At 34.7% G+C, this 27,725-nt stretch overlaps 3 protein-coding genes and 1 pseudogene across 4 annotated transcripts; all 4 read right to left on the bottom strand.

Moving 5' to 3' along the window:
- Positions 1-5,595: 5,595 nt before the first annotated feature.
- On the bottom strand, positions 5,596-6,127 carry LOC146939588 (histone H4). The gene has a single exon (XM_085753196.1). The coding sequence runs from the start codon at positions 6,044-6,046 to the stop codon at positions 5,735-5,737; it is 312 nt and encodes a 103-aa protein (XP_085609322.1). The 5' UTR covers positions 6,047-6,127; the 3' UTR covers positions 5,596-5,734.
- A 2,513-nt stretch (positions 6,128-8,640) lies between these two features.
- Positions 8,641-11,097, bottom strand: LOC146939589 (uncharacterized). Its single transcript, XM_085749785.1, has 4 exons — positions 10,137-11,097; positions 9,703-10,043; positions 9,064-9,440; positions 8,641-9,001 (listed from the first exon to the last, which is right to left on the bottom strand). The coding sequence occupies exons 1-4, from the start codon at positions 11,095-11,097 to the stop codon at positions 8,641-8,643; spliced, it is 2,040 nt and encodes a 679-aa protein (XP_085605911.1).
- A 2,218-nt stretch (positions 11,098-13,315) lies between these two features.
- Positions 13,316-14,068, bottom strand: LOC146939590 (uncharacterized protein At4g02000-like). The gene has a single exon (XM_085749787.1). It carries the CDS (start codon positions 14,066-14,068, stop codon positions 13,316-13,318), a length of 753 nt encoding a protein of 250 aa, XP_085605913.1.
- A 5,501-nt stretch (positions 14,069-19,569) lies between these two features.
- LOC146939591 (THO complex subunit 3-like) lies at positions 19,570-26,548 on the bottom strand (annotated as a pseudogene). The gene is made up of 11 exons (XR_015031700.1): positions 26,425-26,548; positions 26,175-26,270; positions 25,067-25,196; positions 24,796-24,887; positions 24,499-24,570; positions 21,239-21,293; positions 21,028-21,127; positions 20,790-20,876; positions 20,602-20,680; positions 19,974-20,106; positions 19,570-19,886 (listed from the first exon to the last, which is right to left on the bottom strand). The product of XR_015031700.1 is annotated as a THO complex subunit 3-like (transcript).
- Positions 26,549-27,725: the final 1,177 nt, after the last annotated feature.

The following is a 27,725-nucleotide window of genomic DNA, read 5'->3' on the forward strand; positions in this document are numbered from 1 at the left end:
GCTCGCCGTTGCGAGCAAAGTTACTCGCCACTGCGAGTTAGGCTGTTAGTTGCCCAAAATTGCCCGATGCGATCCTTTCGCACGTGTAGTCATGAGTTGATCTTAGAAGTGAGAAAGAGGGTTGATTAGGATACTTTCAGAAGTTCCAGAAGACTGTTTAGGTGACTGAGATTAGTAGTGATGATGTATAAGTATTATTTATGATGCTTTATGATGATAAGTTGATATCATTCATTCTCTTTAATGTTGATATGTTATTTAAACATTGTTATATGCTGTAAATATTGTTGGTTGCTGCTGTTGATTGTTAATGTCTTGAAGTTGCATGAGTCGGTCTAAGTTGCAAGAATTTAAGAAGTTGTCCATGATTATGGAGTTGTATAAGATGTTCACGTTGTTGTCTAAGTTGTAGGAAGATTGAGTCCATTGCATACTCATTAAAGTTGGGGGCTTTAGGTCCCGCAGCCTTGTGCTCATTAAAGTTGGGGGTTTTAGGCCCGGCAGCCTTGTGCTCAAACTACGTTGGGGGCTTAAAGCCCAGCAGCTTTATGCTCACATGTTGAAGAGCCGAATTACGCTCATTTATGATGTTGAATGGTACCACATGCATTTGCATATCAAGAAGTTTCACGATGGTTTAAAGTTGTTAAGTTGATAAGAGTTGCATTATCAAGTTGAGTCGTGTTGTCGAGTCAAGTGTTTGGTTGATTATGATTTAATGATGATATTTAGTGATGATATTTGATGATGGTATTTGATTATGAAATGAAAATATTCTAAGTGATAAATGTTTGATATGTTAATAATGTTTTATGTTGTTAAATGCATTTGATGAATTATATGCTTAATTTTATTGACTGTGAAATCTCACCCCTTCTGTTGTAATGTTGCCCTTACGTTGGTAACGCGCAGGTGATAAAGACTAGCAGTTGTTCGTGAGTAGACTCCTCACATTGTGTCTAGGTGCTCTGATACGTAACGGGATGAAGATTGCTTTTACTTCTATTTCTTACGTGTGATTTTATGAACTTTTTATGAATAAGTATTGAACCAAACTTATGAGATTTTGATGAGGCCTGCGTGCCAAGACTTTTAGTATGTTGAACTATTTTCCGCTGCATGATTTTAGATTTTGATGTTGAATTTTGAGAGATAATTCTTATTATCCATTTTATGATTTTCAAGAAGTATGTGACATTCCGTTATGATTTAAAATACTCTGATTTTATGATGAAATTTTTATGTTGGGAAAAACGGGGTGTTACAATAACCATTCCTGTGGATGATATACCTGACAGGCTGTGTTGATCATCTGCCTATGATGGGGAACTGACTAACAAGATTGCTTATAGAGATATAAATGGTACTGGCCAAAGAGTGCTTTGGGCTAAACTCCTCTGGAATCCTTACATCCCTCCCTTAAGATCTTTTATCACTTGGAGGCTTATTCATAATAAACTTCCAACTGACGACAACCTTAGAAAAAGGGGTTGCTGCATTGTCTCAGTCTGTTGTTTTTGTCTGCAAAGTGCTGAATCATCTCATCACATCTTCTTTGCCTGTCCTGTTACACACATTCTTTGGGAATGGTTGAGTAAAGGTACAGACATCACTCTATTTGTCAAGCTGCCTGCACTTGATTCTGGGTATTGTGGTCACTGGAGGCAAAATGGTGCAACAATTACTAAACTCTGCTATCATCCATACAATTTGGACCATATGGATAGAAAGGAAGCAGAGATATTTTCATGACAGAAACCAGGCTATGTCCACTCTGTTCAATTCTATCCTTGTGGAAGTCAAACTCAGTCACAATCTAAATTTAGTGAAGGGAAATTATACAATGACAGATTATAAAGTGGCTAGGCTGTTTCACATCCCCTTCAAAATCAAAAGTGTCATTCCTACACAACCTATTTCCTGGAAGCCTCCTATCAATGGAGTTTTTAAAATCAATTGTGATGGCTCCTCAATAGGTTCTCAGCCCTGTGGTTCCATTGGAGTGGTATTTAGAGACTCTAATGCTATCTTCCTTGGAGCTTTATCCAGTAACATTGGTTATGCTACTCCGTTAGAAGCTGAGTTCTCTGCTAGCATGTTGGCTCTGGAAAAAGCTCAAACCATGCATCTGATGAATGTATGCCTGGAAACTGAGTCCATAAGGGTGGTTAATGCTTTTAAAAATGATGTTGGGGTTCCTTGGCAAATGAGAGCCAGATGGCACAATTGTATGAGGTTTTGTAGAAGCATTGCTTGCTCTTTTATTCACACTCTTAGAGAAGGAAATATGGTTGCAGATGCGCTGGCTAAACATGGACAGGGTCTATCTTTATATTCTACTCAATGGTGGCCTTCACCTCCTTCCTTTCTGGCTCCTTTGCTCATAAGGGATCAGCATGGTTTACCCTATTATAGATTAGACATGAATTAATGGCCTCCCCCCCCCCCCCCCCCCCCCCCCCCCCCCCCCCTCTCTGTTGGTCATGGGAGGGTTTTAGTTTGTTTAGCTGTTTGTTTTTGTATTTTGTTTTCTGGATTCTCTTGTATGTGGTTCAGGCAGCACCTGGCTATTATATGAATTTTTAGCTTTATCAAAAAAAAAAAAAATTTAGCAAGGATTGTAATGAAGTATAAGTTATACATGACAAAATCAACATGGTTCCAAGTTGCAACTCAAGGTTTTTCTTGACGATTGTGTCACTGTGACTACTAACTAGATATACTGCAAGAGCATAATACGTTGCAGTGCTAGATATTCTGTCATTGTCTCATTGAAGCAGCCCCTCTTCTGTGCTCTCGGTATCTACTCAATCTTGGGAGCACTGACTAATGTAATTTCAATCTTCAATCTTGATCCACTGGGATATCTTATGAAATAAATGCTTTCATTCATTTACGGAACTCAATTCGTAGTCTGTTAATGATTAAGTACTAAAATAACATGAAACTTGGCCATAGTTTTGTATTGAATTTTTTTACATTTTATCACAAGGCTGAGAATCTTGCTTCAAATGATAATCACACTGTTGGTAAAGGCCACAAGTAGTTCAAACTCACTTTCAAATCGATTTGCTTTGTTATGGTTCTCTTGTTTTCTCAGCCAGGGAATGAAGCATAGCTGGTCTGAGCTTTCGATTTAATGAAATCATGATACGAGTCATTTGATCTCTATTGTAGATTCGCTAGCTGGAATTGTTGATTTTGGTGAAACACGGAGAAGTATTATAACATTATGGGAATGAAGCATTATGACGCAGGAAAAGCTATGTGGTGCAGACATTGACGAAGAAAATCCTTCTTTAATATACACATATAATAAAGTAGTGCCTACAAGTTCTAAGACAACTTACTAATAAAGTAGTGCCTACAAGTTATAAGACAACTTACTTTAGATACGACGATTTTAGTTTTTTCTTATCTACTGCATATCATATCTTATTCTGCAACCATCTGCATAATCTAATATAGAGAGATAATAGAAAGAAGTGATCCACTTTCTCCAAAAAAACCCATAACATGAGCAAGATGGTCCAAAATCACTACATTTTGTACAATAATTAAGGATAGATATATACGGAACAGTTGACATCATGAATGCATTCATATTCCCTGACTAGTATCAAAAGTTTTTCAATTAACAAAACATTACAAGTGAGATGAATTCAGAAGCTGGAACTCAGTTTCTGTTTGGAACTCAATTTATGTGAAAACTATGTAACTTTACCATCAAAGTTACAAAGAGCTTGTCACCCACTCCATCGACAAACTGATAGTATGTATGCCCCATTTCCTAATAAGAAACAAAGGACCACAAATCAACCAGAAAACCTACTCCAAATCCAACTCCCGTGCCTAGGTGCAATGACTCTCTTACAGAGTCATCATCATTTCATCCAGATGGTGTTGCACTTTTAAAATGCTTTAGTATACATGGTACCCTACAGTAGTGTGAATAGTACTTCTTTGCATTATTGCTGAAATATTTGAAACTACATCTCAATGAACTCTATCAAATGCAGAGCAACCTAACAGAAAATTCATATAATATCAACTACTATCTACATAACCGAAAAAATCATTAGCTTTCTTCACAAAAGTAAAAAGAAACTATAAACAAGCTGAAAAATTTCCAGAACTCATTCAAGACGGAAACATAATAGACCAACATTAATCTCAATTGTGCACATGTAAATTTCTAATATCATCTATACCAGCCACTGTGCTAAACCTACAAACACGGCGACAATAAGATACGTAATAAGCAGACACGTAACCAGCTGCAACTTTCTCATTAACTTATGAACCACATATGACACAAAAAAAAAAAAAAAATATTATATTTAAAAGGATACTGTCATACGATTAAAACACGTAAAAGAAACAAAAAGGAATAGCATAAACTAGATTCATAGTTGACCAGAAAATATTACTTCATTCAATTGCAATCTTGTTAAAACTTACAAAGGATCAGAACCAAGTGAAAACCAAAGTAAGAATTATAAGGAACAATCGCATGCTCCAACTAAACAGTTAAAACATAACACACAAAAGAGTGCTTCTTCTTCAATCTTCAAATCCATAAAGGATTCTTCCCTGTCTCTTGAGAGCATAAACAACATCAGATGCAATTCTCATAAGATGTATGCAGACAACATATTTTAATGGTGTGCAGAACTTCAGTGTGTTTTATCTGCTGTCAAATGTAACCTCTTTTTAGCTATATATCTCCAAAAAGGCTACATGAAAATAATTAGAATGGACCCTCAATTAGAACTATTACCCTTTAAATCTTACTTAATTGTACACAACAATTTTGAATTTTGAATTTTTGATATGTTTGTTATCAATGCTGTGAAGAAGCTACATCAAGAACAAGTCAAACTGTTGGCCCTTTAATACATACTCCATTCTACGAAGATTCTGCAATTCAACAAATGCACCAGGGCAAATGACAGCACCCAGACTACTCAGAATGTTCATCGGCCCTCATGCCTACCTCATGCCGCGTTATCAATTACCAATCTCTAATCTCATCCTACGGCTAATAAGAACATGTTAATCAGTCTTTCTTTACCACTGTATGGTACACATTTCATTGTTTGCGTTGCGTTGAGTTAAGAGATAAGAATCATGAATGGTTTAAAGATTGAAGCAGAGTGCACGTTGGAATAGCTAGTAGTATTGGCAAAACCAATAAATTTGATGAATTGAACTTATGAAGCATCGAAAACAAACAATTTCTCAAAATCTAGTTTCTCATAGTTGTGTAACAGAATCCTAAAATTGCTTTAGTTCTCTTTACAAAATTGAAACTAATTTCAATAGTTATCAAATGCAGATCAACATAACAAAAAATTCATATAATATCAGGTACAATTTCTCTTTACAAAAATTACCATAATTCATTGCAAGGCAGAAACATAATGAATGAAATTAATTTCATATGTCGCAATTTACAGATGTAAATCCATTATGCACAAAACTTGAATCTCTAAAAAGAACATGAGGTCAAGTTTCTATAACCATCTATACTAAACAATAAGATGATGAAATTAAATCATGGGGCAACAATCAGAAATTTAATCAGTGAGCAAATTTAATTCAACAGAAAAGATTACTTCATTAGATTCAAATCTTGTTGAAACTTACAAAGGAACAATCTAAATAAGTATCTTAAAGAACAATTACACAGGTAAAGCATAATAGAACAAAGAGTACTTCTACTTCTTCATCTTCAACCTCCAAATCCATAGAGGGTTCTTCCTTGTCTCTTCAAAGCATAGACCACATCCATGGCTGTCACCGTCTTCCTCCTAGCATGCTCAGTGTATGTAACTGCATCACGAATGACGTTTTCCAAGAAGATCTTCAAGACACCTCTGGTTTCTTCATAGATCAATCCACTGATTCTCTTAACACCGCCTCTTCTCGCCAATCGACGAATTGCAGGCTTGGTGATACCCTGGATGTTATCGCGGAGAACTTTCCTATGCCTCTTTGCACCTCCCTTTCCAAGTCCCTTACCTCCCTTTCCACGACCTGACATTTTCAACAGAAAATTTGGGGATCTAGGGTTTTGAAATTGTAATTTGAATTTCAAGTGTGAAAAATGAGGAATGAGATTGGAGTATATATATATCGTATCACAGATTCAGAGCGGGAACCATAAGAGGCAAATGAGTTTTTCAACTTTTAGTTTGCGTCGTTGGATTTGTAGTAGTTATCGACGGTTTAAACACTCGATCCGTGCGTATTGCGCAAATGAATAATAGTGAACGTCGATAAGCAATATTTTGACGGTCCGATTTTGTTTTATTCACTTGTGCGGATAAGCGCTTCTGTTGTGCTACTTTTTGTGTTTTTAGTGGATTCTTTGGTCAAACGATATCCCTTTATTTGTTTACTGTTTTCTAAATCAACCAAGGAAAGTAGGTACCATTAATTAAAGAAAATTGTTGTTGACACATTTTGTTAGGCTGAGAAACACTAGTAAAAGACGAAAATGCCTCCTTAGTATTTAACTGTCAAATTATGAAGCCGGCTGCAGTTAACTACCAAGGAAAACTTCCTCAGACCCCTTTTTTTTACAAAAAAACATTAATTCTTTTTATTCTTTAAACTTAAATTTTCCTTAATTAAATTTAATTCTTTAATCCTTTTAAGGAATTAAACATAATTCTTTTTATGATTACATTCATGTGATTTTGTTGCCATAAATGAAGAAATATGAGAGATGAATAATATCTGCAATCGGTAGTTAATGGACCTAAAATGATAATTCAATAAAAAAATGCAACAACATAAAACGTTACAAATGATAGAATAATTATATTTGTAATTATTAGTAATTAATTATAATATTTAAGATATTTTTTTGTTGTTCACAAATTATAATATTTCAGATATTATTCATCTCTCATTCAAATAATTATATTTGTAATTATTCTATCAATAATACCTTTTTTTTGTACAAATAAAACCACTTTTCTATTCTTCAAAAAAAACATTTTTTTAATTAATAAACGTGATTGAATACGTAGTAATTCTAGGATCTCATATTTTTTTATTTATGGCAACAAAATCATATGAATGAAATCAACAACTTTATAAAAAGAAACGTGTATTTAATGGCAACAAAATTCACATTTCTTCATTTATGACAACAAAATCACATGAATGAAATCATAAAAAGAATTATGTTTAATTCCTTTAAAGGATTAAAGAACTAAATTTAATTAAGGAAAATTTAAGTTTAAAGAATAAAAGAAATTAATGGTTTTTGTAAAAATAAAAAAAAAAAAGTGGGTTTGAGGATTCCTCGGCAGTTAACTGCCGAAGTTTTCAATTTTCCTCGGTAGTTAACTGCCGAAGTTTTCCTCGGTAATTAACTGCAGACGGTTTCATAATTCGTCAGTTAACTACCGAGGGGGAATTTTCGTCTTTTACTAGTGTTTCTCAGCCTAACAAGATGTGTCAAGAGCAATTTTCTTAATTCAACAATATGAAGAATGAAAATTGTTCTTTGGACATATCTTTAATATTAAAAAAATAAAATATAATGATAGTGTTATTGATATATAGATGATATGAGTGTTTCATTTCAAAAATTTGTGTGTTATGTTAGGTTTGAGGGATTGAGTGAGTGTACATGTATACACCCAAAAATGAGTTTCTCCATTATAATTGCTCTTAGGATTGCACATAATTGAAAATATTTTCATCGACGGTTACAATATGTTTGTTGTTGAACGGGGGTTACAAATCGTTTTTAGGAATGGAAGTTACAAATTGTTCTTAGGATTGGGAGTTAAGATGCAATAGCAGAAAGAAATGCAGTATCAAAAATCAAAATGCAAAAATTATTATGATCAACTATTTGGACAATTGGTGATATGTTTTGGAGTCCTCCTGTAAAATTATTATGATCCAACTTGAAATTTTGACAATTTAACATAAGGTGTGATATGTCTCTGGTCAATGAATTGTTTGATAAGTTTAGATGAATGTGTGATGTTGGGTTGAATGGATGGAATACTTATCAAATCAAAACCATTCTTGCACAAGTCATAATAACCAAGAAACGCAAGTTCTAGGATAGAAAAGTTGATCTCATCTTTTCAAATATTGATCACTAAGATCAATTTCTAAAACTTTGTCGGTAATGTTCTCGCATTTGACTCCTTTCCTTGCAGAACAAGCTTTTTCGGTTGATCAGGTTGAAATCAGACCAAAACTATCATTGATGCTCTGCCGATAGTGTTTTAAACTTGGTCTCAAATTATTTGAACCTTATTATGATCTATAAATATTTGAGAGCATGTTTGGCCCTCCTTATTTTCTACTTATTTTTTACTTCTAAGGAGAAGTAGGGTCAAACACAATTTTAAAAAAGCTCTTATTAAAAGAAGTCTCTTAATTGTTGTAGAAGTGACTTTTCAAATAAGTTGTAGAAATGAACTTTACAACAACTTACACGGAGGTTAGGCAAGAGTGGTTCACCCATCGATTCCCACAGGGGACACTTTTTCTTTTATTTTATTATTTCTTGTGTAAATCACCCACACCAGATTCCTTTTATTTATTTTATTTTGTTTAAGTTTTCTTTTTTTTTGTTTCCATTTTTTTTTGAGGGAAACATGCTTATAGGATTTCATTAATAATAAGCGTTTCAATACAATTGGGTATGTCATAATAAGTGACGGGACTAGCGAGTAGCGTGGCTTCTCTTGCAAGAGAATGAGCAACACCGTTAGCTTGTCGCCTAACAAACTCCACCCTAGAGTTGGAAAAGAAAGAACTACATAAGGAACGACAAGAAGAGATAATAACACCAAATTCAGACAGGTCGTTCCTAGTAGCCAGAAAGGCATCAACTGTCAATTTAGAATCCAATTCGAAATCAACATTATCAAACTGCATATCCCCTAACCATTGTATTGCCGAATACAAACCCAGAGCTTCACCGACATCAACTGAAACTGCACAAGGGTAACTAACGGTCCTGGCTAGCACAAAAATACCATCAGAATCTCGAATGCAGATACCAATACCTATGCAATTTACTTGCGAAGAGAAAGCGGCGTCAATGTTGCACTTAAACCTTCCCGGTATAGGGGCTGCCACGTGATGATTGGGTGCTGATGCGAAGAAGAGGCTGGCATCTGCTGAAGAGCTGGCGAGACCAGAGTAAAAGGGGAGTTAGCTAACTGCCAATCAACAACCATTTTCTGCGCAGGCTCGACAACTGCGGCACTAGATTCGACTACGTCATCCCAGACTCGAAGGTTGCGATGCTTCCAAATGCTCCATAGCACTGATGCAAGATGCTGAGTAAGCTCACCGGATAAACTTTCTAGCAACGAGAAAATAGCATCCATGGTTGAGGTAGTAGTGGATAGCGCATGCTGAATAGAACTCCATAGGCCAGTCCGATTCCAAACCTGAACAGAAAGTGGACAATCAAAAAATACATGGGTAAAGTCCTCATGATTAGAATCACAACTAGCACAATTTGCCGGACAATTAACTCCTTTGTCAAGAAATCGTACACGAGTCGGCAAACACCCTCGACAACATATGCCAGATTAAATTTTTCACTTTCGGCGGCACCTTCAAATTCCATATTCCCGACCAATAACCCGGTCGCCAAAGATACGAAGAGTCCACTAACTCAGTAACACATAATCTGTAAGCACTACGTACCGAGTATCTACCATGCCTTTCTGCTTTCCAAACTATCGTATCCTTCTCCACTTGAGGAATAAGAGGCGTGTGAAGAATTTTATCTGCAATATCCGTGCTAAAAACTTGTCGTACAACCTGTGCATTCCAGCTTTTGTCATACAAATTCATCAAATTATTAATAGTAAAATTGTGAACAAAATGCGCTCCTTGTATATCACTAGGTATGCATTCCCCGTTCACAAGCCAAGGTTCATTTAGAATAGGAATAGATGCACCTGACCCTATGCTCCATTGGACACCACCACGAACAACAAACCTGGCCCGCATAATGCTACGCCAAACATAACTGGGGTTGTGACCTATCGAAGCCGTGAGGTAAGAGCCCGAAGGGAAGTAGCGTGCTTTGAAAATACGTGTAACAAGAGAACTCGGTTATGTTATAAATTTCCAACCTTGTTTACCCAACATAGCTAAATTAAAAGCAGAAAGATCCTTAAAGCCCATACCTCCATGTTTCTTTGGTGCGGAGAGTTTCTCCCAATTCATCCAGTGAATGCCTCTTTGTGACGTTCGTTCGTGACCCCACCAAAAGGAATTCAACATCTTCTCAATCGAATCGACTAGAGTACTAGGCAAATGAAAAATACTCATGACATAGGTCGGAATGGATTGCAAAACAGATTTGATCATAACTTCACGCCCTGCTTTAGATAGACACTTACCACTCCATGAATTAATTTTATGCCAGACGCGATCTTTAATATAAGCAAAGGTGGCATTTCGATCTCTGCCAATCATGGAAGGTAGACCTAAATATTTACCTGTGCCTAATACAACCTGAACACCAAGAATATTAGTAATAGCATGCTTGAGAGGATCCGGAACATTACGACTACAATAAATCTCGGATTTAGGCAAACTGATAGCCTGACCAGACGCTGTTTCATAGAGAGAAAGTATGTTCTTCAAGACATTAACTTCACCTATATCAGCTTTGAAAAACAGAAAACAAACGTCAGCAAATAAAAGATGAGAAACCGGTGGCGCCCTGCGACAAATTTTTGTACCCGTGAGAGTTCCATGTGTCTCAGCGTCTCTGATTAGCGAAGATAAACCTTCAGCACAAATAATAAACAAGTACGGGGAGAGGGGATCCCCTTGTCGAAGTCTGCGGCCTGGAATTATGGGACCAACCTGTTCACCATTAACAAGCACAGAGTAGTCAACGGACTCAACACACATACTCATCCAGTGAATCCACCGACTATGAAAACCCATTTTATCCAATACAGCACGCATATAATCCCAATCCATACGGTCATAAGCTTTACTAATGTCAAGTTTCAAAGCAACATACCTGTCCTCACCGCGAGTCTTGGTTTTCATAAAGTGTAATACCTCAATTGCGACCATAGCGTTATCCAAGATGGATCGACCCGGAACAAAAGCAGATTGATTATCAGATATACAATGGGGCAAGACATCCTTCAACCTGTTGGCTAGTACTTTGGATATAATTTTGTACAACACGTTACATAAAGCAATGGGACGTCAATCTTTCATACTAACCTGCGAAGAACCTTTTGGAATAAGAGCAATATTGGTAATATTCAAATCAGGTGGGAACTGACCCGTATCTAACCATGCACAACATTCTCTGTAAATATCATCACTACATAAATGCCTGAAATGTTGGTAGAAGCCCGGACTGTACCCATCAGGACCTGAACATTTATCCGGTTGCATTGCAAATAAAGCTATACGAAATTCATCCTTAGTAAAGGGAGCCGTAAGTTTGTCATTATTAAGGTCAGAAATGGTTGTGTTAATCACATTAATAACAGGAGAAAAATCACCCCTCTGCTTTTGAAAAATATTCACAAAATAATTTCTCGCTACATCACGAAGGCCTTGCTCATTGGTAACTTTATTCCCTAATTCATCATCAAGAGAAAGAATGTGATTTACCTTTTTACGAGCCGTAGCCGAAGCATGAAAAAAATTTGTGTTTCGATCCCCATCCTTGTACCAATGTGTCTTCGCACGTTGCCGCCAATAAGCATCATCCTGACATAATAAGCGTTGCATCCTCTTCCGTAACTCAAACATACGAGCCTGATCCTCCCCGGAAGACCCCAACCGTGTATTATGTAGTTGTCTGCGACAATCTTCAATATCAATTTTAAGTTGGTGACAATGAGTTTTGCGCCAAACAGACATGTCTTCAACACATGTCGACAGCTTCGGAACAAGAGTATGCGAAGAGTGCTCCTGCCAAGAGTTAGTAACAAGATCCTTAAAACCCGGTTCTAAATGCCACGCATTTTCGTATCGAAAATTACGCTTATGATGCTGAACCCGAGGTGAAGGAATGCATTTTAATAATATAGGATATTGATCAGAAGCAGGTGCGACAAGTGTTTCAAGAGTAGCATTCGGAAACAAATTAAACCACAAATTGTTAGCAAGAGCGCGGTCTAACCTTTCCTCCACCGCACGCGACGTACCAAGACTCTTAAACCAGGTGAAAGGATACCCTTCAACTGGAACATCCGTTAATCCTGAATCAATAACCGCTTGACGAAAGCCATTGATGAGCCACGGTGGTCTAGGGTTGCGCCCCCTCTTCTCACTAGCATCAAGAATATCGTTGAAGTCACCAAAGATGCACCAAGGACCTGCAAATTAATTAGATAACTGACGGAGAAAGTTCCAAGCGGCATTTCTACGACCACCGTTAGGATAGCCATAATAGCCAGTCATTCTCCAAGTACCATGAACAGAATCCACAATTTCCATAGTGATATGATTATTAGAAAAATCAATAAGCTGACAGTTTAGAGAATTGCGCCAAAATAAAGCTAGACCCCCGCCTCTACCGGTGCGGTCTATTGGAAGACAAGAATCGTAACTAAGCAAAAAACGAAGTTCTTCAATTTTATTTCGGTGAGCTAGAGTCTCACTTAAGAAAAGAAGATCCAGATTGAAGTGCCGGACTAGGTACTTAAGGTCGGGAATTGTACTCGGGCTACCTACACCCCGACAATTCCACGCTACTAAACTCATTTTCCTTGGCAGGCCTGATCATTAGGACCCGCCATTACATTTGATTCATCATACATATGATTGGAAAATACATTAATTTCAGAATCCCCCCAGCACTAACATCAGATCCTATTACATCATTTCCCATAACCCCATCAGCAGCAAAGGAAGAAATTCCATTCTGAAGGGCAAGCACACACTTTCTCTTCTTCAACTCCGAACCAGCATCATCATTAAATCCATTCCCATCACTTGGAGAGAAAGAGGCACCAGCAGCAGTGAACGGAACAGCAGGCAGTCCAAGCACCATGGAGCGGCCCTGCATCAGATTAGAGGTCGAGGCACCTGAAGATGGGGATGGCAAAAGCTGAAATTGAGAACCTGAACCTGTCATACTTTTTTTAGTTTGTACTGCAGTCTGAGCAGCGAGGACATCCTGTTTAATATCAAGAATAGCATTATCAACAGCCAGCATACGATCATTAAAATTGTGTAAATTCCCTGCAGGAACAGCAGCAGTGTTACGGCCAGCAGAGGTTCCTGGTTGGAACAAATTTGGACTCGGCATAGCATCAGGTATAGGATCCTACAACCACTTGTTATTGGCAGCCGACCCTATGCGTGTAGAAACAGGTTTAAGGTCAGGGCCCCAGTTGCGCACACCATCATCAGAGTCCAGTTCGAACAGCTCCGGACACACCTTGTCCGAATGACCGAGAATGCCACACCTGTAACAAAAAACACCAAGCTTCTCATATTTAAACAAAACAGGAACGTAAGAACCATTGTTAGCACGGACTTTCCACTCCTTTTTCAGTGGTACAGTAACATCAATCCTCACTTTGAGTCGCATAAAGGAACTGTGAATGGTATTACGGCTATCATATGTGTGTAAAGCACCAAGGAAACTGCCAATTCCTTGACCAACCTTTGGTTGAATGAATCCAAAGGGCAAACCGTGGACCTGCACCCAAATGTCCAGGTGATTCAATGGAACAGTGGTCGAGACAACACCAGGAGCAATACGTTCCATAACTATATGAAAGTTGTCATATAGCCATGGACCCTCGTCCAACACACGAGCAACATCAAGTTTGTGGTGAAACTGGAACAGAAATCGATCTGCATCAGATTTGATGATTGTCACACGCTTGCCTGGTTTCCATGCTCGGGACATGCGTTCACTGAAGTAAGCGGCTTTGATTTCTCGATCGGCCAAAACACGACCGATCAAGCAGTGTTCAAGGATGGGAGAGGACTCAATGTCGGCAGCTAGGTTAAGGGTCAAACCCTCATCAGCCAGGGTAAGACCATCAATGTTAAGGTTCGTGGGATCCATGGAAACAGGTGGGAGAAGGCTTGAAAGACACAAGAGACAGGCAAAGATGAAAATAGCAAGGCAGGAAAGCAAAACGTAGCAAGACTAGGGTTAGGGTTTTGAGCGATGAAGGCATTCTAGCCATGAGGGGTCGTATAAATAGGAACGGGAGGAAACATCTAGATCATGGATCAGATGAACACGCAACTTCTCACTAGGAAGATCTGGCCCAGATGCGGCGGCAGCCCAAGAAGAGGGTGGTGCAGCTGAAACCCTAAGCTCTAGAAACCCTAGAAGACATAAATTTCTCAACTATCTTCGTATTGTGATCCCTTATTGGAATTTCAACAATCTTTATATTTAGCACCCATTTTCTACCAAGAGTGTATTTGTAGCATCACTTTAGAGCAAGCACTAATAATAAACTCATTTGGAATTAATCCCTTAATGGTGTGTACTCATTTGATCGTCCACCTTATTTAGAAGAGTGTTTTCGTAGAGAATTAGAAGAAAACACTTGTGAATGTGATTTTTTTTTTATTTTTTTTATTTTTTTTGTTTACATATTTACAATATTATTTTTTTACGTTCTTTTTTTTTTTAACATTTTGGTTACGTTCTTTTATTTTTTGTTTACTTACATATTTACAATATTTTTTTTATGTAAATATATAGAGATAAAATATCAATGATAGGTAGTTTGACCGTATATTTTTATGATAAATATAATATATAGAATAAATATAATATGATAAATAATATTTTTATAAAAATAAAAAAGTCCTAAGAGTAGAAAAACAAATGACTCAGTATTGATCAAATGAATTGGTTAAAATACTTTTTTTTAACAAATGGTTAAAATACTTTTAAGATTATAATTTTGTGTATTTAGATTTATTTATGAATGTTGTTCTTATTTAGTATTAATTTAATGGCTTAAATATGATTTTTGTACTTGTAATATAAGCGCGTTTTGATTTTCGTCCCTGTAAAAAAAAAGTTTGAATTACGTCCCTGTAAAAAATTTTTTTGTTTGAAAATGGTCCCTGGGCCCACTGTTCAGCTGAGTTGGCAAGGGTTTGGCCACGTGGCAGTTGCTGACTGTGCAACTTTTGCCACGTGGCGTGCCACATAATTAAAAAATAAAAATAAAATTCTGAAAATAATTTATCTAAATTTAAAAAAATCTGAAAATAAATTTAAAAATCATAAAAAATCTAAAAATAATAAAAAAAAATTCTGAAAAATCCCAAAATAAATTTAAAAATCATAAAAAATTTTGAAAAAAATCTGAAAATTATAAAAAATTTCCGAAAAATCTGAAAAAAAATTTAAAAATAAAATAAAATTCAAAAAATAGATTTTTTAATTTGAAAATTATATATTAAATTTTTTTCGAAAAACATAATTTCAGAAAAATATAATATATATTCTGAAATTAATATATTATATTCAGTTTTTTTGAAAAATTTCAGAATATATATATTAATTACAGAAAAAAATCAGAAAATATATTTCATAATTTCAGAAAAAATTTATTTTAATATTTCAGAAAATAAAAATTTATGAAATAATTTATTTTAATATTTTAGAAAAAAAATTTATTTTGATATTTCGTAAAAAAAATTATAAATTTCGAAAATTTATAATTTATTTTTTTCGGAATTTTTAATTTTTAAAAATTTTTAAAATTTTTTCGGAAAAAAATTAATTCTTAGCTACAACATTCTTTGAAAATTTTCACATTTTTTAAAATTTTTCGGAATTTTTTTTTCACATTCTTCGAAAATTAATTTTCGAAATTTTCAAAAATTTAAAAATCTGAAAAATCCCGAAAATTTTCAATTTTTTTTCAAAAATTATAAATTTTTGAAATTTTTTAGTTTTCGAAATTATAAATTTTAAAATTTTTGAAATCTTTTTATGATTTTTAAATTTATTTTCAGATTTTTCGGAAATTTTTTATGATTTTTAAATTTATTTTCAGATTTTTTGGAAAATTTTTATAATTTTCAGATTTTTTCGGAAATTTTTTATGATTTTTAAATTTATTTTCGGATTTTTCGGTAATTTTTTATGACTTTTAAAATTATTTTCATATTTTTTAATTTTAAAAACAATTTTCAGAATTTTTAAAATATTTTTTAAAATTTAATATTATGTGGCACGTCAGTGCCACGTGGCAAAAGTTGCACAGTCAGCAACTGCCACGTGGCGAATGCCATGCCACATCAGCGCTACAGTGGGCCCAGGGACCATTTTCAAACAAATTTTTTTTTACAGGGACGTAATTCTAACTTTTTTTTTTACAGGGACGAAAATCAAAACACGCCTATATTACAGGGACGAAATTCATATTTAAGCCTAATTTAATTATATGTACTCAATTAAAACATTAGTTTGATCTTAAGAAAGTAGATTTTATTTTATTTATGATAATTTATAGTAAAATCTCAGCTCTTTTAGAAATATTTACGAAACAGTTTTTAACTTAAAAGTATTAATAAAATTGAAAAAAACAATAAATAGCAATCAACTTTAACTTTCACTTTTAAGTTCTAATTTTTAACTTTATTCTTAAAGTAACTTTTAGACCTCGAAAAAGTAGGGCCAAACGCACCCATGATTGGTCTGTCTTCTACTTTTAAGGAGAAGAAAAGTAAAATTAAAGCAATGAAGACTTAGATTTATAAAATTTCTTTGAATCTCATGTTATAAAATTTTGTCTTGAAGTGGTCATAATTGATTGATTCAAGTGGGAGAGTGATTGCTTAATGAGTTCTCTTGCGCAAATTTCACGTATGAAAGAAGCAAGAAAAATATGAGAAATACCCCAACAAGAAGTGTTGGAAAAGTAAGGAAGACTTGGAAGATTTAAATTTTTTCTTTTGATATATTTAGATGATTAAAGAGTTGTCCAAATAAAATTATTAAAAAAATTCTTCCTCTATTTAAAGTCCATTTATTGGCAAAGATAAGATACATGAAAGGATATACGTAGCATTGTCAAATAAGCCGCAAATCTCAAAGCATCCATTTAGAGCACTCGCATCCATCTCACTTGTATTAATGGTATAAATAAGACACCATTTTTAATATATTATTATTTTACACTTTTCAATAAAGTAAACCACTCAACTACGTTTTAAAAAAAGTGAATAGGTCCATACCACCCAATCCAAAATTCTAAAATGGATGACACAATATACATCACAATTATATTTTACATTAATATATAGCACTCTTTGAGATCATAATTTAATTTTATATGCACAAAAACACAGTTGCTTTGCAGGGGAACAATTGTCATACCAAAATGTCAAATATCCTTGTTACGTTGACAAAATGGCTTTGGGTTAAGTGAAAACACTCTAATTGTCAACTGATATTGGTGCTCTTATGCGGTTCATCTAAAGGTGAAAAATTGTACTAGTATTATTATTACGGGAATTAGTCACTTTAGTCCCTGAATAGAAAATGAGTAGTCACTTTAGTCCCTGAATGCAGAGAAATTGCAAAATAATCCCTGAATGTAGACTCTGTTGGTCAATTTCAGGGACTAAAATGACTAACGGAGTCTACATTCAAGGACTAAATTGACTAACGGAATCTGCATTCAGGGACTAAATTGACTAAGAGAGTCTACATTCAGGGACTATTTTGCAATTTATCTGCATTTAGGGACTAAAGTGACTACTCCTTTCCTATTCAGGGACTAAAGTGATTAATTCCCCATTATTATTATTATTAGAGGGTGACATTGTTTAAGAAATACGCAACAAAAATTTTGTTTTGAAAATGCTAGTCAAAGACTTACCAAACTCATAATTACACTATTTTTTTATGCAAGTTATTTCTTTGGCTTAATTACACTTTTGGCCCCCTAAGTATCCAAAAGTTGTGATTTTGGCCCCCTAAAAAAAAAATCTCTTTTTTGGCCCCTTAAGTTCACTTTTGGTTGCAATTTTGGCAACCCAAGCCAATTTTGACCCAGTCACCAGACACGTGGGCGCCACGTGTGTAATTTATTTTATTTTATTTTATTTTTATTTTTTTAATTTATAAAAAATAAAAAAAAAATATTTTTGTAATTAAAAAAATGTTTTTTCATTTACAAAAAAATTGTAAAAAAAATCTGAAAATTAATAAAAAAATTGAAAAAAAATATTATAAAGTTCTGGAAAATTGAAAAATTAATAAAAAATGATTAAAAAAACAAAATAATCTAAAAAATTCTGAAAAAATAAAATTTCGAAATTTTCTGAAAAAAATTAAAATTCTGGAAAAATGAAATTTTCGAAATTTTAATGAAAAATTTTAATTAAAATTCTGGAAAAATTGTAATTAAAATTTTAATGAAAAATAAAAATTCTGGAAAATATTTTAAAAAAATTCGAAATTTTCAAAAAAATTAAAAAGATTAATCATTTTTAAAAAAATGAAATTTTTGAAATTTTCATTAGTATTTCTCGAAATTTCGAAATTTTCATTAGTATATATGTCGAGCTTAGGTTTTTTCAGTGTATTTTTCGAAACTTCTAAATTTTCATTAGTATTTTTTCCGGGAAAATTTTCATTAGTATTTTTTCCGGGAAATTTTCATTATGTGTATTCCGGTTTATAAATACACAAAAATTCCCGAAAAAAATACTAATGAAAATTTCGAAAATTTTTAAATATTTTCTGTATTTTCCAGAATTTTCAATTTTTTCAATTTTCCAGAATTCCGTTTTTTTAAGAATTCCGTTTTCAAATTTTCCAGATATTTTCGAAATTTTTAAATTTTTTTAATTTTTTTCAATTTTTAATTAGAATTTTTCATACCTCTTCGGTGAAACATTAGTAGTTACTTGTAATACATTAGTATTATCAGATTTTTCCCTAATTAGAATGTTTCACCGAAATTTTCAATTTTTTTAATACTAATGAATTTTCAATTTTTCAATTTTTTTAATCATTTTTTATTTTTATTAATTTTTCCTGAATTTTTAAATTTTTTCCGTATTTTTTCAATTATTTTTCATTTTTATTGATTTTTCAATTTTCCATAATTTTTTAATATTTTTTTTCAAATTTTTTTATTAATTTTTCAATTTTCCAGAATTTTTTATTAATTTTTCAATTTTTCAGAATTTTTTGATATTTTTTTTCAATTTTTTATTAATTTTTCAATTTTCCAAAATTTTTAAAAAAAAGATTCAATTTTTTTATTAATTTTTCATTTTTCCCGAATTTTTATTTATTTTTTAATTACAAAATAAAAAAATATTAAAAAATACAAAAATGCGTCCACGTCAGCGTTGACTGGGTCAAAATTGGCTTGGGGGGCCAAAAGTGAACTTAAGGGGCCAAAAAAGAGATATTTTTTTAGGGGGCTAAAATCGCAACTTTTGGATACTTAGGGGGCCAAAAGTGTAATTAAGCCTATTTCTTTTGCATTGTTAAACAATTTCTCTTAAACATAATCTAACTTCATTTTTCTGAATTCCTAAATAAGGTATTAAAAATTAACTACCTGACACTGAAAGTAAGAAATCTTTTCTTGATCTATGTCACCACCGATGCTAAAATAGACTGAAGTGTAATTTATCCAAAATCTAAAAACAAAACAAATATGCCATTACATCCATCCAATTTCATATTTTCTGTGAACATCCTTCTTAGCACATAGGTTGATACAATGATGTATTAAATAAATCTCCTTGCAACTAGCAATATTCAGACATCTCATTTGTTTTCTTCAAGTTCTTTTGTCCTTCGTTCGCATTCTTAACTACCAAGGCAAATGATTTGTGTGCCAAATACTAAGCATTTTCAAAACCAAAAATTCGAAAAACACCTGCAACAAAATGCACACAAATTAATTACAGCGTCAAATGATTCTTGTGTTTCCAATAACACTTTGCATGTGTCCAAAAGATCATACCTTCGTCAGCCTGATACTTGTTTTTGTCATCTCCGGCATATGCAAGTACATTGTATTTAGGATTCCACTCAACACTATTGATGGCAGCCCTACAAGGAATATGATGTACTGTTTTTCAGGTATGAACATTGGACTGTCACAAAGAAGCAAATTTTGTTTATGCAATGTATATTTGAAAGATGAATAACTAACAAAATATGTTTTTGTTTGGAAAATGTTTTAAATGTTTTTGGTCATCCCTGTAATTTTTTTTCTTCATTTTTGTCCTCATTATTTTCTTTTTTAGTCTTGTAATAATACTTATTTTTCGATTTAGTTTCCATAATATTTTTTTTTTTGAGGGAAGTTTCCATAATATTTTGTTTAAGCTCAATTCATACAAGGACTAAATCGAAAAAAGTAGACTCGAACAAAAAATTATTTTGCAGAGACTAAAACAAAAGAAAAAGTATATTGCATAAACCAAACCAAAACAAAACAAGAGGACTAAAACAAAAATATATATACTACAGGGACCACTTATAAACTAGATGGACTAAAACAAAACAAAAAAAAATAAATATTTTACAAGGGCCAAAAACATATTTAAGTAAAAAAGAGTTGTTGAAGATGATATGTACAAACTTACAATATCAATGAACAAGTCTTCACTTGCTGAAGCAATCAAGTCCCCAGTATGATTGAAACTAATTGTCCGGACAGGCCATCTGAGAAACATAACATTCCGAATTAGTCACAAGAAGCTAAACACTAATTATACCTCGAAAAACAAAAGCTGAATACTAGAAACATACATGGAAGCTAGGGAAAACTTACTCGAGCTTTGTAAAGGTCCGCACACAAAGCATCTCCGAAATAACCCACAAGCTGACAAGGGAATCAGCACTTCCAACAGCAAAATGTCTGTCTCAATATAATGAGGATACATATTGTTATGTTCATAATACTTTCTTAGAAAAATGAAGACAGAAACAACAATACGCAATTAAACAGCCTTGCTTGCTAATTCAAGTGCAATTTGCAAGACCAGGAATAACAAACACAAGAAGCATACCTTCCTGTTGGGTCAATTGCAATGCAATAACAACCCGCTGTATGAGCCATGAGAGTATCAAGAGGTCGAAGAGATGGATAAGATAATACTTATACAGTGCCTGAGCAGGTAACAGATTGTAAGATAATATTATACACCATACAAAAAAAAAAAAAAAACAGTTGAGGTTCATATTTTAAAAAGTAGCAAGGAAAACAATGACCTTACTTACCATTTCCTGTTGTTAGAAAGAACATCTCGCCAGTCATGTTCCAAGCAATCTCATTTATTGAGCAAATTGGAAATAATTCTTCACAGAAGAGTTAAACAAATGTTTGCCACAGTAAGAAATGTGTGCTGGGAGGACAAGACAAGTCACTTAAATAGTTAAATTCATTGCTGCTCACAACTCTCAATCAACCATACCACTAAACTGCAAGGCTGTACACTACGAAATATTAAAATTATGTAATCATAGATGGACGTTTCTGAACTCCAAAAAGATCTGGCATTAGTGGTGGTGTGCAAAACAATGAGCACCTGAAGTGCATCATACTGAGTGATGTTGAAGGAGTTGGAACTGACCCAGTAGAGGGAGACATGTTGGTGGGTCTCAATAAGGAGAGGCCAACAGTGTGGAGGGGGTACACTAGAAAAGGAAGAAAGAGATGGTGAGGAAGGTGTGAAGGGTGAGCTGGCATGTTTGTTAGAATCTTCCCTAATAAGAGGGTGTGTGAGGGGAATAGAAGTTTCAGGGAATCATTTTGTTAGAACCTTACGGTTAGGCATTGAGAGAAAACACTTTCTCTTTACTAAGGAGCTGTAGCCCTGGAATTGTATTCAGTGTTACTCAATTTCCATCATAATCAATAGCATTCCTCCATTAACTCCATTAACTATGGATTGGAAGGCTATGTTTATGAAGTTTGTTCATGAGGGCAAACCGGTCCAGCTCTAAGCCCACCATCAATTGACTATTCCAGCCATATTACACAGCACTGTTACTGATGAAAGACATCTCACTGGTTTTTTTTTGTCTGTCAAGATGGAAGTAAAAGACACCAAGTTGCCTTGTTCTCAGAGGGCTGAATTGCAGCAGGTATTGGGTAAATTTGGTGCTGTTTTAGCAGTTGTCAAGGGCCTTCCTCCTCTGAGGACCATTTCTCATGCTATTGAATTACAATACGGGGCTGGTCCGGAGTGTGCTCCCTTATTGGTACCCCCACTACCAGAAAGACGAAATTGAGAAGCAAATCAAGGATTTGCTGCAGCAGGGCGTGATACGCAATAGTACTGGTGCTTTCTCTAGTCTGGTGATCCTAGTAAGGACAGTTCGTGGTGCATGTGTGTAGACTTAAGAGCACTTAACAAAGTCACAGTGTGCGAGTTTTGCAGCAACATCAATCAGCGGTGAACCAAAAGAAATGTGATTTTGGCCAACAGCAAGTGGAATATATCTCGGGCAAGTCATCTATCATCACGGATTTGCAGTGGATCCTAACAAGGCGAGGAGTGTTCTTAATTGGCCGGTTCCGAAGAATGTTAAAGGAGTGCATAATTTTTTAGGACTGACTGGATATTATTGACAATTAATCGGCAATTATGGTAAGATTGCCAAATCCCTAACATAGTTAACAAAAAAAGGAGGGATTTTGTTGGAATGATGCAGCTGCTATGGCTTTTGAACAGCTCAAAGTGGCTGTTAACGTCTGCCCCGGTATTAGCATTACCAAATTTTGATCTTCCCTTTGAGATTAAGTGTGACACGTCTGGTAAGGGCGTGGGGTGGGGGCTGTGCTTAAGCAGCTGAAACACCCTATAGCTTTCTTTAGCAAAGCTTTTTCTGGTTCTAAACTATCTAAATCAACCTATGATAAGGAGTTGATGGATTTGGTGTTGTTAGCCATCCAACATTGACGGCATTATCTATTGGGCAGGAAGTTTGTAATATTTTTGGATAAAAAATGTTTGAGGCCTTTGAGTCAACAGCGGATCACCACCTCTAATCAACAAGAATGGATGGCTAAACTATTGGGGTATGATTTTGAAGTTGTTATAAGGTTGGGGCTGAGAATAAAGTGGCAGATGCTTTGTCTCGCCAACATGAAGACGCGGAAGTTAGTGCCTTAATTTCTTATCCCATTTGGCGATAAGGTAAGGAGTAACAAATGGATGATAGCAAGGACCCAAGCCTAGCCTCACAGCCATCATTGACGCCATTCAGGAGAATCCGGCTTCAAGGCCAAGTTTTGAGCTGAAAGGAATTCTTTACTAAAAGGGCAGACTGGTTATACCGGTTCATTCCCCTCTCATTGATGTCTTGAAGGATTTTCATTCAACTCCTAATAAGAGGGTGTGACTGTGAGAGTAGGTGAGCTTGCATATTTGTTAGAATCTTCTCCTAATAAGAGGGTGTGAGTGGGGAATAGGAGTTTCGGGGAATCATTTTGTTAGAACCTTATGATTAGCCAGTGAGAAAAAACACTTTCTCTTTACTGAGGAGCTGTAGCTCTGGAATTGTAGTCAGTTTTATTCAGTTTCATTAATTCCATTTCTCTTGTCTCTGCTCTATCAAGCCGAAGGTGGGAGTGAGAGTTGTGAAGCAGGAACAAGACTATTTATTATGGCGACAATGCCAAAGAACATATACAGTCAAATGTGACTGTATACTTAAATCTCTGGTAAGCAACATATAATAGGTAATTCGTACTCGTCTCTTTCTAGGGAGAATCCTTATAACTTGCACTGACGTGACTGTGAGTAAACACGATGTTCTTTGACTTCTTTCTATCTTTAACAAATGATCAAAGTTTCAGGCCTTGAGAATTGTAATTCAAACAAAACAAACAAGCAAACTCATGGTTAATTCTAATGGTTTGAAACCAGGGCACTTAATTATACCAGTTGACAGGCAAATTTCTATCAATTAAAAGGGAAATAAGTAATTCACATTTCACAATCCAACAATAAGCCCTTCCTCAAACTGTAAAATTTCAACAAAGATAGCTGGATATTCACGAGTTGTTTTATCAATTAAACTGAAAAGGAAAGCACATTCATATTTTCTGTAAAATAATGAGGATGCGGTAAAAAGACTAGTTGCTCATAATTTTCAAGGTTTGGTGTCTGCAACGACAGAAGAGAATGGGAAATTAGATTAGGGGTAACCAGAGCAGTTAGCTAGTAAGTTAGGGGGAATTTGTTAGCCGTGTTGGCATTTAGTAGACAGAGGGCATGATTCTCATAACTCAGAATTGTTAGTATTAAGTAAACAAAGCAGTGGCTCAGTTGTAAGGGGAATAAGCCTTAAGGGAAAATTCTTTCTCCTATTTTCAATATTTCATTAAAATTATTTATTTCTTATGGTTGTCTATACCAATTTCACATTTCTCTTCTATAGGTTTTAAACAATTTCATTTTGTAACCTCCAAGTACGTCTTAAAAAACAGTCAGAAATAGACAGACTGCAACGATGAAGCATAAGCTAGGCAATACCTCATAGTTGAACTTACGCCTATGCATTGGTTTGAATTTCCGAACATCAAGTATTGTTAACTCATCATCCTATAAAAAACAAAGAAAATGTAAGACTTCACATAATGAAAAACAGCAAGATAATAATAGGCATAGGCATAGACATAGTCTATTTAGTAGCTACAATAGAAAGCTCAATGATTCCAGAAAGAGAATCGACTCAAAAAATATGCTATATATAGTTGATATTAACATATCCGGTCACAACATCTTCACTTCAGAGCTTTAAGGATATGAAGGGATTGTGTAACACACCCTATTACCTACAGCTGCATGAGTACCATCAGGTTTGTAGGTGATGTTGATATTCTCCCCACTAAGTTCTGCCTGTTGTGAGCATTTTCCACCTGCAGAAATCAAATACGAGGAGCATCTCAATATTCATTGATATTTATTCGGCACAGGATTGGGTGAAAATAACACTAGATTATATTAAACGTCTCCCAAAATATAAAAGCTCATAATAATTCTCCTCCCTTTTGTATGATTAATTATAAATGAATTGTATAGCTAAATGATCACTTACTACGAGCATCCCATAGACGAACAGTCTTGTCACCCGAAGCAGTTGCAATAAGATCGGGATGTTTGGGGTCCCAACATAGCTGATCCACACTATCGGTGTGACCCTTCAATTCAATATCTTTGACCTTACCCTATAGTAACCTCCACACGCACACCCAAAATGGAGCAATCAAATTTGTATCCAGAAAATAACGAGAAGGATAAAATAATTTACAGTGACATAAAAGTAGCAGCCAAAACTGAAAGAGAATCTCATTGCAAAATGCTTCATATCTATAAAGATGTTCACGAAAAAGTTAACAGCTAGCCTTAGTTTACTCTATAGCTTCAAATTTCAACAACAATATTTTCTATCCTATCATACATGATTCGCCATGTATTTCTTGATTTAATGCAACAAGTTTCAATCTTAATAGAAAAATACTCTTACATTACTGTCAGTTTAGATCATGAAGAGCAACAACAGCATATGTTAAAAAGACGTATTTTCTCAAAGCCAAATCCTTTAATGGTCATGCAATCTCATTCATCAAAAGTGAAAATGGGACTTAAACTATATATCAACACTTACGGAAAACTTGAATAGTTGAATTTTTTTTACATACAGCAAAACTACCGCATTACTTTGTCACAACATTACTGTGTAGCTTTTGTCTGGAATGACAAATACTAATACGTCGGTATATGTTCGTGTTATGTTGAGGGTGGGGATAGAACCCTCAACCTCCTAACTTCACTCCTTAACTCTCCCACTCTAACCACCAACCCAACGTTATATACCCAAACATCACTATCTAGCTGAGATGTATATTTAGAGTGTGTTAAGGTAAGTAAATTTATTGAGCGTTTATTCGGTATACTACTCTAGGAATCAGATTGAAATAAACTAAAAACAAGTTATATACATATAATTATTAACCATTTCCTTCCACATGTGTATCCAAAGTTCAAACACTAAAATAAGTATTTGTGCCATAAGATAAATCCAATTAATTAGACTATCATAAGTCTAAGGCTAATAGAAATTAAACAGTGACTAATATTGTGATTTATGAGAAAGTACATTAATTAATAGAAAATTAAAGCGCAATCAGGAGTAAGGTTACTACATGGGCATGTGGGTCAATATGCCAAATTCGAGCAGTTTGATCAACAGAACCAGAAGCAAGCTTTGTGCCAATGCAATTCCAAGCCACTGAATGCACCTTTTGAAACACAAACAAAGACCCATTTCAGAATTGAAACATAAACATTGAAAAGAGGGTTTTTTTTCCAACATAAACCTAGATATTAAACCTTAACAAGTAGTTCAAAAATCAGAACTTTGAAGGTGTTTGGAATGAGAGAGGAAAACGGTACCTTCTTTTTGTGACCAGAATACTCTCTGCTGTGAAGATTCTTAAACGAGAATTGTTCCTCCATGGCTTTGGAAGCACTTTCTTGAGACAAAACTGTGATTGTGGTAATGACTTGGTGGTGGAATGAAGCTACGAATTTTGGGAAACACTTTTATTCCAGCTACGACACTGTATAATTGTTTTTTCGTTTCATATCCAAAAAATGTAAAAATTTGTAAGGAAATTAAAGGCCAAATATATCTTAGGTTATACAAGATCGATCCTTTAGTTTTTTATAGTTTTAAAGTGAACAACTTAGTCCATAATCTGTAACAAATTGATCCCTAACTTTGTTAAAAAGTGATTATATGGTGCATCGTGGTTAACAAATTGATCCCTAACTTTTAAGACCGGCCGACTACGACCCCGTTGCCTTTTGGAAGAGCATAACCGGTTCAAACCAATACTATTTCCGCTCCAATAAGGTTAGTAACATTCACAACCCTGTGCTTAGGTACCTTCAAAGGGTTATGGCTTGTACCATCTGGGGTAGGAAAGAAGGAGGAATGATGAGGACTGATGAACTGTTTATGTTATGGGCTATGCTTTATAACCACCATGTTAACATTTGTTATTATTTGCTTGATTATCTTGTTTCAATTGTTAGAAAGAAACCGGATGATAAAGGTGATCTTGTTTCAATCGTTAGAAAGAAACCGGATGATAAAGGTGATATAGTAGTAGGTGAAATCATCACCTTCATTATTAGGAATTTTGGGGTAAGCTTGAGTAAAGGAATCAATAGGATTGAGGGAAACTATTATCTAGACTTAGAAACCCTCACCACTATGTCTTTTCTTAGAATCCATGGCCCTTCTCACAACTACCAATATGTGTGGAAGGTCAATTGGGCTAATTGTTTGATTATTCTACCTAATCCGAACATTACTAATCCGGAGGTGGTGGAAAACTTGCTTTATGTTAGCACTAACCACAGGTACGCGATGATGGTGATGATGGTGGTGATGAAGAGGAGGTAGATGCAAACTTGCATCATGAACAAGAAGCGGGTGGAAGCTATAATGATGAACGGTGGGCATGGATGCAAACCGAAGTTTAAAGAATAAGCACCGAGCAACAAAGACAAGGTGTTGAAATGGCTGGGCTAAGGAACGATGTCCAAAGGGGCAATCAAATAAATGAAGAAAATAATCAAATGCTCTGGAACGTGATGCAACACCTTCACCTCCAAGGTCCACCTTATGGACCTTAATAAAATTGTGAGCTTTTAGCTCAATTGGTAGTGGGACATTGAAGTAGTAC

This window comes from Medicago sativa, chromosome 3 (genome assembly GCF_051527215.1).
Source record: "Medicago sativa cultivar Bolivia chromosome 3, Bolivia_mono, whole genome shotgun sequence".
NCBI lineage: Eukaryota > Viridiplantae > Streptophyta > Magnoliopsida > Fabales > Fabaceae > Medicago > Medicago sativa.